Source organism: Tenrec ecaudatus, chromosome X, assembly GCF_050624435.1.
Source record: "Tenrec ecaudatus isolate mTenEca1 chromosome X, mTenEca1.hap1, whole genome shotgun sequence".
Lineage (NCBI taxonomy): Eukaryota > Metazoa > Chordata > Mammalia > Afrosoricida > Tenrecidae > Tenrec > Tenrec ecaudatus.
The window spans coordinates 90,460,531-90,473,870 of record NC_134548.1 but is presented as its reverse complement, the minus strand read 5'-3'; the positions used below and the strand labels follow the sequence as shown (position 1 = coordinate 90,473,870).

The following is a 13,340-nucleotide window of genomic DNA, read 5'->3' as shown; positions in this document are numbered from 1 at the left end:
TGTAACTAGATGAGTAGTCAATAGATGTATCTATAGACACACTACTTACTCGTCATTAACCAAGCACTGTGAAACTAGATATTTAATTTAAATTTCATATATAATGCTCTCTTACCTGATGCTTGACAATCTTCATACCGTCGAGAGACTCTTCTTTCATCTCCTACAAAAAAAGGCTAATTCAAAAACTGATATGCTGATTATTAGCAGATCACATTGTAATCTATTAAAATCTTACTTTTGACAACCATTCCTTTGATTCAAAAATTTTTGAGTTTTCCCACTCACATGAATAAGATGATTTCATATATTAAAAATAAAAGCTGCTGTCAGCATCCTTGGGAATGTTAACCATCTAGGACAGTTCCACTTTAAATAAAAGCTGGTTACATATTTCTGCAGAGTATCCTCAAAATTGGAGATACTCAATAAATGAATGGGGAATGAATGAACCTTTAACAGAACCAAGTTAAGATTAATTAATGCATTTGAGCACTAATTTTTTTTAAGCTAAAGCTTTGTGCCTGGAATATATTATCAATTAACTAGGAATGAGATAAACAGAAAGGAAAATATGTAACTTGAGAATTTACCTTCCATGTGTACTTTATAAAAGGGGACATCTGTGTTTACATTATTTTTCAAAATCCCAAATTATTATTTTGGCTTGAATATATGAAATAAGATTTTCCAAAAGGGCGAGAATCTGTTTTCACAGCATATTCCTATTTTAGTAAAAAAGATCTTTTTATGGCACCACTAATTTGGAATTAAAATAGACTCCACTTTAAAAAAATGCAGTAAGTGAGATCAGTTTAAGTAATATTAGTTATGTGCTAGGAAAATCATGAAAAAATATCTAGAGTTGAATTAGTCTACCAAGAATCATTTTATCGTATTAGCCAACTCCTGATGGCATTAGCCATTAATTGACAAAGGCTAACGAAATACATGTTATGTATTTATCGGGTGAAAAAATACCAGTGTCCTACCATATGTCGCAGCCCAGACAACAGGGGCAACTGTTTTATTAACATCAGAGTCCTCAAGCTGTGTCTCAGGGAGAGAAGTTTCTTCCTCTTCCCCTATAAAGACTTCCATGTAAACGTCATCTGCTATTTCAGCGCAACCTAAATTTTAGAAATAATTGTCTGTTTATAACCTCAAACATCTGAAATCTTTCAACGGTTAAGATTCTAATTTAGTTAATTTATAAAACATATATTAGATATTTTCCATGTGTAGTGCCACTAGGAAATAATTATTTAAGAAAATTCTTATTCTTCTCTTAGTCCTATGGCTCTTGGTTATGTAAAACATGTGTGCTTGAAATGTACTGACTGATTTTATAGTCCAAGTCCATCAAGAATTATTAGTTTCTGAAGGGTTGGCATTTTATAAGTTCGTGCCCTGAACAGCTTTTTTATACTCAGAATTTCCCATGGAAACAATACTAAAAAGTAGTGCAGGCTAGTCCACATAGTGTAACTGAAATCTAATAAAGCCTAAAACTAGTAATTGAAGAAACTTTATAAATTAGTATAATATATACAGATATATAGTAATCTTGGATACTAGTGCTCAAGAATACACAGATACCCTTCAAGAGGCAAGATTTTAAAAGAGAACTTACTGAGGGGAAAGAAAAAGCATCAAGTGAGGTTTATTTAAAACAAACCAACAGCAGCAGCAACGAAAGACCCTAGTATTAGATTAGGGGAAATATTTAAACTTAGCAACATGTTTCATATGTTTACATGAACTAATCTGCCTACTTATAGAACGGAAATTTTACTTTAATGCATGTTTTTAATCACAATCCATACATCCACCCATTGTGTCAAGCACTTTGTGCATTTGTTGCCTACATCATTCTCAAAATATCTGCTTTCCACTTGAGCCCTTGGTATCAGCTCCTCCTTTTTCCCCTCCCTCCCTGCTCTCCACTCCTTTAATGTATGCTTTTAATTCAAATACTTGGATCATCTCTTCACTACAGAATAGAATTGCCAGGAAAGGGGTAATGTTCCTCTTTTAGGCTTTTTTCCATCAATCAGAAAGTTACACTTGTCTAAATTCTCCTCTGCCCCATGGAGTTCTGCTTTCAGTTCATCTAAGCTTCAGTCTCCCACTTCCCACTGTGCCCTCTTCCTGACCAATGTGTAAAAATGGAGAATTCAAAGACGAAATAGAAATTCTTTCCATCAATTCTTTCCTAAATGGAGTTGGAATTCAACTCCCCTTAGCTTTCTAGGGAAGGAAAGTGGAGGACTAGGGATCACAGTGCAGCATGAGTGAAGTCCTGTGCTGAAACTAATGCAGGGAAGTAGGGAAGTGTACTTGACCTTCTAGGACTAAACTGTGTAGTGTTTCTCTCTGCAGGGCAATGTACCTTAGCAATGTTCCAGAAGGCCTGTGTGCCTACACTGCGGTAAAAAGAAGACAAAAAAAAACCATGCCTTCATAAAGAAAATGTAATAGGAAAGGAAGTATGCAGAGCTTTATTTCCTATGTGGTACAGACTCCAAAGAGAGCAACTACCTGGAAACCATCAATAATATACTAAGTAAAGATCCTGGTGGCTTGGCTTGGAAGAATATTCACTCAACTAACCCCTCAGACACAGAAGAAACAACCAGTTAAACTTTCTGCTACTGAATCCAGAGTGCTCTTCGCCATACAGAAAGGACACTGGCTGTGAAGGTAGAAAGATAATGGGTTCAATTCTTGTCTTCCCCACTTAATATCATAATCATCTTGGAAAAATTCATTTGCTTCACTGTCTTTTTCCTTTCCTTCTATGCAACAATGATAATACCACAAACTTTGGAGACAAGTTGTGAGAATTCAATGAAATAATATATATGCACCATTTCTAACAAAGCCTAGCATAAAACAGATACTAAATAATTATGTATTGGTAAACTTTTAAATTCAGGAACTCTTACAAATGCTTCCCATCTCTGTATTCCTTAGTATGAGTGAAAAATGCAGTACCATCACATCAATTCTAACTCATAACAACCCTATAGAACAGAGTAAACCTGCAACTTTGGGTTTCTAAAGCTATAAATATTCATGGGAGCTGAAACCTTCATCTTTCACCCACAATTCCTAGTATAGTATGATAAATAACATCTCATGTATGCTATTTTCTTTGTATGTATGCAGATTTCTACGATACATGTATGTATAAGTAGCCAACAGGACCCTTCCCTTATAAATTTTGTGCATTAATGGATCAGGTTTATGTTATTGAACTTTGTCAAGAAACAGTGCTTATACAAATAGATTGCTATATTTTTCAAAGAATATATGATAGATTCTGGTAAGACTCTAGAGTGCCTGTTAATGATCTTACTGGTATCGTCTGCTTCTTGAGAAGAATCTTTAACCGCCATGTAAACCATCTTTTCCCGCTGCATTCGGCTCTGGTCAAGCACTCCAGCTACAGAATGTCCATTGGTGTACTCACTCTCTGTGACAATTTCTGTTCCGCCTTACAAATTAAAACACATCAAATTAGATTTAATGGAATAACTCTCTCAAATAATGTATATAATAATCTATAAAAGTGTATATAAGGAAGATTTTCACTTAGGGAAATATTTAAAGATAAAATTTTAAGTGTCAAGAAAACTGGTATACGGCTGGAGCCAAAGTGGGTGAACAAGTAAATATGGTGAAGAAAGCTGATGGTGCCCGGCTATCAAAAGAGATAGTGACTGGGGTCTTAAAGGCTTGAAGATAAACAAGCGGCCATCTAGCTCAAAAGCAACAAAGTACACATGGAAGAACACACCAGCCTGTGTGATCGAGTGGTCCCAAAGGGATCAGTTACCAGGCATCAAAGAACAAAAAATCATATCATTGACTGCACACCTCCATGATAGGATCGCTGTAGACAAATGGGTGCATAAGCAAATGTGGTGAAGAAAGCTGATGGTGCCCGGCTATCAAAAGAGATAGTGTCTGGGGTCTTAAAGGCTTGAAGGTGAACAAGCGGCCATCTAGCTCAGAAGCAAAAAAGCCCACATGGAAGAAGCACACCAGCCAGTGCGATCACGAGGTGCCAAGGGACCAGGTATAAGGCATCATGCAAAAAAAACCCAAAAAAACGATATAAGTGTGTGTATGTATGTGTATATGTATATATATATACCATATTAAATGAAGGGGGAAGTGCAGAGTGGAGACCCAAGGCCCAAGTGTCGGCCAATGGAGATCCCCTCAAAGAGGGGTTTGGGAGAGGAGATGGGTTAATTAGGGTGCGAGGTAGTACCGATGAAGAACACAGCTTTCCCCCAGATCCTGGATGCTTCCTCCCCCCAACTACCATGATCCGAATTCTACCTTGCAGGCCTGGATAGGACAGAGGCTGTACACTGGTACATATGAGGGCTGGAGGTACAGGGAACTCAGGGTGGATGATACCTTCAGGACCAAGGGTGTGATGGACGATGCTGGGAGAGTGGAGAGTGAGTGGGTTGGAAAGGGGGAACTGATTACAAGGATCCACATGTGACCTCTTCCCTGGGAGAGGGACAGCAGAGAAAGGGGGAAGGGAGACTCCGGATAGGGCAAGATATGACAAAATAACGATGTATAAATTACCAAGGGCACATGAGGGAGGGGGGAAAGGGGAGGGAGGGGAAAAAAAAAGAGGACCTGATGCAAGGGCCTTAAGTGGAGAGCAAATGCCTTGAGAATGATTGGGGCAGGGAATGTATGGATGTGCTTTACACAATTGATATATGTATATGTATGGATTGTGATAAGACTTGTATGAGTCCCTAATAAAATGTAAAAAAAGAAAAGAGGAGAAACAAATGATTAGGGCAAAGACTACAGATGTGCTTTATACAATTGATGTATATATATGTATGAACTGTGATAAGAATTGTATGAGCCCCAATAAATTGTTAAAAAAAAAAAAAGAAAACTGGTATATGTCACACTTGAAATTTTCAGTTATCACTGAGAAATAGTAACTTCTAACACATATCACACTTACATATCAAGCCTTATATTAAACTGGATGGCAACAACTACTAACTGAAATATTTCAAGGTTATGCATAAAGTTTTCAGTGACTAATCACTCAGAAGTGAGCAGTCTCCTCATTCATTGTAGTCTGTTCTTAGTCTTGAAGCTACGCTGAAACTGGTTCACCAGGGATGAATCTGTTGCTATTTGAAATACTAGGAGTAAAATCAGGCATCAAAAACCAAAAAATCATATCATTGTGAATGAGGCGGAGTGCGGGGTGGGGACCCAAAGCCCATCTGTAGGCAACTGGGCAACCCCTTACGGAAGGGTCGTGGGGAGGAGATGAGCTAGTCAGGGTGCAGTGTAGCAATGATGAAACATACAACTTTCCTCTAGTTCCTAAATGCTTCCTTCTCCCCCACCCCCCACTATCATGATCCCAATTCTACCTTACAAATCTGGCTTGACCAGAGGATCTACACTGGTACAGATAGGAACTGGAAACACAGGGAATCCAGGATGGATGATTCCTTCATGACTAGTGGTGAGAGTGGAGATACCGGGAGGGTGGGGTGGAAAGGGGGAACCAATTACAGGGATCTAAATATAACCCCCTCCCTGGGGGACAGATAACAGAAAAGTGGGTGAAGGGAGACGTTGGACAGTGTAAGATGTGACAAAAAATAATTTATAAATTATCAAGAGTTCATGAGGGAGGGGGAAGCGGGGAGAGGGGGGGAAATGAGGAGCTGATACCAGGGGCTTGCTTACGTGGAGAGCAAATGTTTTGAGAATGATGCGGGTAACGAATGTACAAATGTGCTTTATACAATTGATGTATGTATGGATTGTGGTGAGTTGTATGGGCCCCCAATAAAATGATTTAAAATAAAAGAAATACTAGGATTATAGTTTCTAAAATTACAGCAACACACAAGCCACCACAGTACAACAAACTGATAGACGAGTGCATTGTGTAAATCTGCTGCACAAAACTCTTTAAAGCATTGAAGAGCAAGGAGGTCACTTTGAAGGTGTGCCTGACTCGTCATGATATTTGTAATGGCCTCATACACATATGAAAGGAGCATTAATGAATTTGAATTATGGTATTGATGAAGACTATTAAGTCTGCCAAAAGAATCTCTCTTGAAGAAAGTACAGTTAAAATGCTACTCAGAAGCAAAGATGGCAAGACTTTTTCTCGTGTACACTGATACGTTATCAGGAGAGACCAGTCCCTGGACAAAAACGTCATGTTGATAAAGTAGATGATCATCAAAAAGGAGGAAGACCCTCAAAGAGATGGCTGCAGCAATGGACTCAAACTTAACTACTGTGAAAATGGTACAGAACGGGGCAGCGCTTCATTCTGTTGTGCAATGAGTCACTATGAGTCTGAATCAGCCCAACGGCACCTAACAACTAACAGAAAGGTTAGTGGTTTGAACTCACCTAGCAACACCACAGAATAAATACTTGGTGATCTACTATCATTAGAGTACAGCTATCAAAAGTCAGATTGATTTGGGCCTTCATGAGTCAAAATTGACTCGAGGACAATGGATTTGTATTTTTACAGAAGTCTTTTACATCTACTTGCCAATTAAATACTAACAATAGAACTCTGAAGTATCTATCATTATAATAATTTTATGGGTGAGGAAACAGAGGCACGGGGAGATTGATCATTCAGCTAACTGACACAACCAGGATTAAAACCTGAGAAATTTGTTTATAAAATCTATGAGAAGGTTCTACCTTATTGTTATGTATTCAAACAAGTTTCTATATATGAATCCCAAAGAATCTTATAAAAATAATTTGCTTTGAAGAAAATTTTTGAATATACCCTAAAAATGATAATAGGCTCTAATACTTAATGATTATCGAAATAAATTAGTAAGTGTACCTATTTCAACATCATCGTCAGCCTCAGCTTTAAATATATATACTTTTATTACTTCTGAACCAAATTCATCTTCTTTAACATCTTGTGAACCATCACTGGCTATTTTTAATGGTGTGCTTCCCAAATGTTCCAATTTCTCCCCAACATCATCCACTGCAAAATATAAAGTGAAAATCTGTATCATTCAAAAGTTACCATTGACATTTAGTGACTGTTTAGACATATATAATTATGATCATGTAGTACATCTGATCTTGTATATAATCATGTCAATTTATATATATATAAAATATTCAGTTACCATATTACAAGCCTATTTTTGAAAAAAGATAAAATAATCTCCCATCACTTCCAACATTTTAAGTTAAAGCAGAACACCAAAATCAAGAACAGAATAACTGGAGCCTGAAATATATTCTCATTAACTGAACTCACATGAATAATTACATATCAAATAAAAATTGTTTCTAAAATAAACAAATAAAACTAGGAATACAGAAAATGTCTTAATTATTGTGAGTTTTCAAAAAATTATTTAAAAATAAATCTTATCACTATAGCTGAGTCAAAAGATCACTTCAATCTTAAAACTTGTATGCTTTTAGATTTAACAATGCATTTCAAATTTCAAAACCATAACCAATAGTAAACATTTGATACTACCACCTATATTTTAAGTATACTTATGAAATTTGACTCTACTGTAGTTTTTAAGCACATTATTCTCACATGAAGAATAAGCATGAACTATGCAATGAACAAATAATAATCAAATATATTGTCCCCAAGTACCACATGCCAGACTCTTCTTAATGCAAACACAAAACTACTGAAAACCTAAGTTTAATATTATGCTGTAAAATAAGCAATACTTTTATACCTTTTTTTACCTACATGACATTCCAATTAATATTTTATTAAGCTGATATGTCTTTTCTTAACTCGTGTGATATTTCAGTTAGTAATAAGCTAATAATATATTATCCACCAGAAGATTCTACTAAATACTGAACATACATAAATTCATTATTTATCAGCATTGCAAAATATGCTAACATTTAATATTCTTTTACATTCTCTTGCCATTATTTCAATTACATTAATAAAATGTACAATACACTTTTTTAGAGTAACTACGATTCTTTCTTTACCGATTTCATATTGCAGTTACCAAAATTATGAGGTGGACATGATGTTCACTAGAGCTGGAGGTAGGCAATGTGCACGAAAATCTGTTTAACTAACATTAATACACTGCTATGTAATAATATTATACCATGGGGCATGTATACAAGAAAAATAAAAATAGAGCATGCAATACCTTGTACAGTATGGATGTTTATATTACCATTATGCATAATAGTCAAAAAGAAGAAATGACTGAATATACACCAAGTTGTAAATAAACAAAATGTACATGGATGAAACTAGAAAATGTTATGCAAAGTGATAGAAGCCAGACACAAAACTTTACATATTACATGATTTCATTTATATCAAATGTCCACAAGAGGTGAATTTGTAGAGACAAAAAAAGTGATAAATGATTACCAAGAACTGGGAGCATGGCAGAAATGAGATCTGAGTGCCTAATGGGAATAGGTTTCTTTCTAGGGTGATGAAACGTTTTAAAATGGTAGTGATGTATAGCAAGCACTTAGTATTAATGGAGATAAAAAAAAACTGACAATAGATAACAGTGAATGTTATACAAAATTATTAATGTAACAAGTATCACTGAAATACATATAAATTGGTAAATATTGTTATACACACACAATAGAACAAAATATTGCCAGGTCCTGTGCCATCCTCACAATTGTTCTTATGTTTGAGCCCATTGCTGCAGCCTCTGTGTCAATCCATCCTTCTCAAGGGCTTTGTTCTTTGTTGTCCCTCTACTTTGCAAGCATGATATCCTTGAGACCCAAGTATGTGAGACGGGGTCTTGCCATTTTGCCTTTGAAGAGCATTTTGGGTTTACTTCTTCCAAGATAGATTTGTTTGGTCTTTTGGTAGTCCATGGTATGTTCAATATTCATAAACATCACCATAATTCAAATGCATTGATTTTTTAAAAATCTTATTTATTCAATGTTCAACTTTCAAATGCATATGAAGCTATTGAAAATACCATGGCTTGGCCAGTGCACCTCAGTCCTCAAAGTAACATCTTTGTTTAACAGCAGATTTACCCAATACAATGTACCCGTTGAGCTCTTGGTTGCTGCTTCCAGGAAAAGTAATTGTGGATCCAAGCAAGACAAAATCCTTGATAACTTCCATTTTTTCCCATTTATCATAATTTTACCTATTGCTCCAGTTGTAAGAATTTTCAAATTACAATGCATATTAATTCATACTGAAGGCTGTTATCATTAATCTTCATCAGAAAGTGCTTCGAGTCCTCCTCACTGTCAGCAAGCAAAGTTGTGTCATCTGCAATAATTCCCAGAATGTTAGTCTTTTTCAATCATAATGTTTTGTTGTGTTCTTGCTTATATAATCCATCATCTCTGCATATCTGCTCAGCATATAGAATGAACAAGTACAGCGAGGACACAACCCGATGCACACCTTTCTTGATTTTGAACTACACAGTGTGCCCGCCCTTATTCTGTTTGAATAACTGCCTTTTGAACAATGTACAGGTTCCACATGAGCACAATAGAGTCTTCTGGAATTCCCATTCTTCACAAGGGAGGAGTTTTGCTATGGTCCCCAGTCAATGCCTTTCCATAGTCAAAGAAACACAGGTAAACATATTTCTGATATTTTCTGCTTTCAGACAAGATTCATCTGGCACCAGCAAAGCTATCCATTATCCCACATATTCTTCTGAATCCGGCCTAAAGCTCTGGCAGTTCCCAGTCAATGCACTGCTGCAACCGTTGTTGAATATCTTTGGCAAAAATCTTACTTGCACTTGATATTAATGATACTGTTCCACAAATTGTGCATTGTTTGGTCACCTTTCTTTAGAATTGGTACAAATAGGAATTTCTTCCAGTTAGTTGGCCAAAGTGGCTGCCTTCCAAGTTTCATGCCATACACAAGTAAATGCTTCCAGTGTTTAATCAGCTTGTTGGAATATTTCAGTTGGTTTCCCATGAACTCCTGGAGCCTTGGTTTGGGCTAATGCTTTCAGTGCAGCTGGAACTTCTTTCTTCAGCACCATTGGTTCTTGCGCACACACTACTTTTTAAAATGTATGTTGAATAGTTCTTTTTGGTACAATGGATCTGTATATTCTTTACTTTAATAAACAGTCTTATTGGGATTTAACATATCACACAATTCCGTATTTCTATCATATCAAGGAGAGTTGTCCAATCATCATCACACTCAATCGGGGAACATATTCCTCTCTCTTGTACTTGTTATTAACTTCCCGTTTCCCCCCAACCTCCACTGCCATGCCCCCAAGGAACCATTAATCCATTTACTATCTCTATTAGATTCACCCATCCTGGACTTCATACACTGAAAAACACACAGAAACAAAAAGAATCAAAGAAGCTAAGACGGAATAACATTTTGTTCTCTGTTGTAGAGAAAAATCCAAGTTGAAAAGGAAACAGAATATTAAAATGGGTTAAAAAAGATCAAATGAGAAGGTGTTAGATTTTTAACCTATCTCCAAACGTAACCCCCATTTAGTCAATTCCAACTTACAGCAACACTATAGGACAGAGTAGAACTACCCTTGCAAGTTTCTGAGACAGTAGAAAGAAAAAGCCCTGCTGTTCTCCTACAGCATAGCTGTAGGTTTCGAACTGCCAGCCTTGCAGATTGCAGCCCAACGCACAACCACTACCACTGCCAGCGCTCTTTTAACTAAATACATCTGCCACAGTCCACATTTCGGTGCCCTCTGTATGACAGTAAGGCTGCTTATATCCCTGGTCCATCTTCTCACATGCATTTCTCCTTCTCTACATCTTTTCATGCTTCCTGCGTCAGTTAATCTTGCCCACAAAATCTTTTCAGTATTACAATGTAAGGTTTGAGATTGTTCTTGAGTTCTCTCCGTTTAAGATATACTGGGATTGTTCTTCCTTCTTGGTGTTCTAATACTAGGTCTTTGCATACTTCATTATAATATTTTGCTTTGTCATCTAGAGCTGCCTCTTCAGCTCTTTGATTTATCTCCTCTATTTGCTTTATTACTCTATGACTAAGAGCAAGTTTCAGAATCTTTTCTGCCATCTTTACTTTTTTCCCTGTCGTTTTAATGACCTATGCTTTCTTAATAAATTATGTTCTTGATGTCCTGCCACAATATATCAGGTGTTTTGTCATTAGTGTTCGATATGTCAAATCTGTTTTTGAGATGTTCTCTAAGTTCAGGTTTAAATTTCCTTCAACTTCAACCGGAAATTACACATGAGTGTTGACTAACTTCCTCAGTCTGTTCCATAGCTGTCACCTAGACTTTTGTAGGTGCTCACATTGAGCAAATCTATTCTCTTCCCACAGATGTAGTTAATGTTCTCTCTGTGTATTCCATCTGAAGAAGTTCACATGTATGGTTGCCATTAGTCGATGAAAGGTATTTGCAATGAAGAAGTTGTTGGTCTTGCAAATTTCTATCATTCCATCATTTTTATCACTGTGACCATATTTTTCCAACTATTGTTTCTTTCTGTTTCCAACTTTTGTATTCTAACTGCCAATAATTATCCATACATCTTGATTGTATCATTTTTATCAATTCATACTGAAGACATTGATAGGATTCTTTAATTTCTGCATCTGTAGCTTTAGTGTTGTTGCTGCTGTTGGGTGCCACAGTGTCAGTTCTGGCTGACAGCAACCCTATAACTAGCCTAACAGTATACTGCCTGGTACTGAGCCATTCTCATAATTTGTTCTTAAGTTGTAGCGCATAGTTTCAGCCATTGTGCCCAGCCATTTTGTCAGGTCTTCCTTTCTCTGCTACTGCATCTCTACTTTTCCAAACCTGATGTCCTTCTCCAGGGACTTGTCTGTGCTGACAAGACATCCAGAGTGTATGAGACATAGTTTCAACATACTTGCCTCTAAGGAGCATTTTTCTGGCTATACTTCTTTCAAGGTAGATTTTTTTGTTCTTCTGGCAGCTCATGGCACTTTCAATGTACTTTTCCAGCACCATAATTCAAATGCATCAATTCTTCCTCAGACTTTTTTATTCTATGTCCAATGTTCACATGCATATGAAGCAATCGAAAATACCATGGTTGCATTATGGACACCTTTGTCCTCAAAAATCTCCTTGCTTTTCAACACTATAAAGAGGTACTGTGCACATTCCTCTAGTTATTTAATGCTTTCTCCCCATCACTATCATGGCCCCAGTTTTACCTTACAAATCTGGCTGACTGGAGCATGTAGATAAGAGTGCTCAACACATGGAATCCAGGACAGATAAAACCCTCAGGAACAACAATGGGAAAGCAATAACATGAGAGTAGGAGGTGGGGGGAAAGAGGCAGAAAGGGGGAACAGATCGCAATGATCAACATATAAACCCCCCACTCCCCACCCCGAGGAGGATGAACAGCAGAAGCATGGATGAAGGGAGACAGCGGGTGGTGTAAGATATGAAAATGATAATAATTTATAATTTATCAAGGGTTCATGAGGGTGAGAGAGTGGGGGAAGGTGGGGAAAAAGGAGTTGATACCAAGGGTTCAAGTAGAAGGAAAATGTTTTGAAAACGATGGCAACATAGTTACAAATGTGCTTGATACAATTTATGTATGGATTGTTATGCGAGCTGTAAGAGCCCAACACAATGATTTATAAGAAAGAAAGAAAGGTCTTGTGCAGATTTGCCCAATGGAATGTGTACTTTGATTTCTAACTGCTGGTTCCAAGAACACTGGTTCCAAGAGCACAAAACAAAATTCGTGACAATTTCAAACTTTTCACCACTTGTCATAACTATTGGCCCAGTTATGAGGATTTTGGTCTTCTTGACACTGAATTATAATCCTAAGTGAAGGCTCCAGTATTTGAACTTCATCAGCAAATGCTTCAAGTCTTCCTCACTTTTAGCAATCCAATGTAGTAGGTGTGTAAATCTGAGTAATAATGGTAATAATTGAATTCCTTTTATGCAGATAATATTCTATAACAGATAGCATGCATTACACTTCAAGATACATCTTGAAATGGAATTTTTATATGAATCCAGTACTGTTCCTCTTGAATCTGCCCTTCCCATAATATACCACATGATGTTCTCATAGTAAACCATATAATTTTCTCATTCAAAATAGCCAAAAGCAGTCCATTTCAGCTCACTGACACATACAATGTCGATCTTATGCATTCCATTTCATTTTTAACAAATTCCAATTTTTCTAGATTCTTTCTTTGCACAAACCAAGTTCCAATTATTAATCAATGTTTGCAGCTGTTTCTTCTCATTTTGACTGTACCCAATCAGCAA

The 13,340-nt window shown here is 36.7% G+C and overlaps 1 protein-coding gene across 2 annotated transcripts in view; it reads right to left on the bottom strand.

Annotated features, from left to right (window-relative positions):
• The window catches only part of ZNF711 (zinc finger protein 711), a 51,315-nt gene that overhangs the window by 7,383 nt on the left and 30,592 nt on the right, over positions 1-13,340 (bottom strand). Inside the window, exons 5-8 of one of the 2 annotated variants that reach the window (XM_075538717.1) lie at positions 6,902-7,054; positions 3,362-3,499; positions 993-1,130; positions 116-163 (exon numbers count right to left, since the gene is read on the bottom strand). In XM_075538717.1, coding sequence (XP_075394832.1) covers positions 116-163; positions 993-1,130; positions 3,362-3,499; positions 6,902-7,054 — 477 coding nt within the window. The remainder of the gene's footprint in view (positions 1-115; positions 164-992; positions 1,131-3,361; positions 3,500-6,901; positions 7,055-13,340) is intronic. The other variant, XM_075538718.1, reaches the window with a different exon arrangement.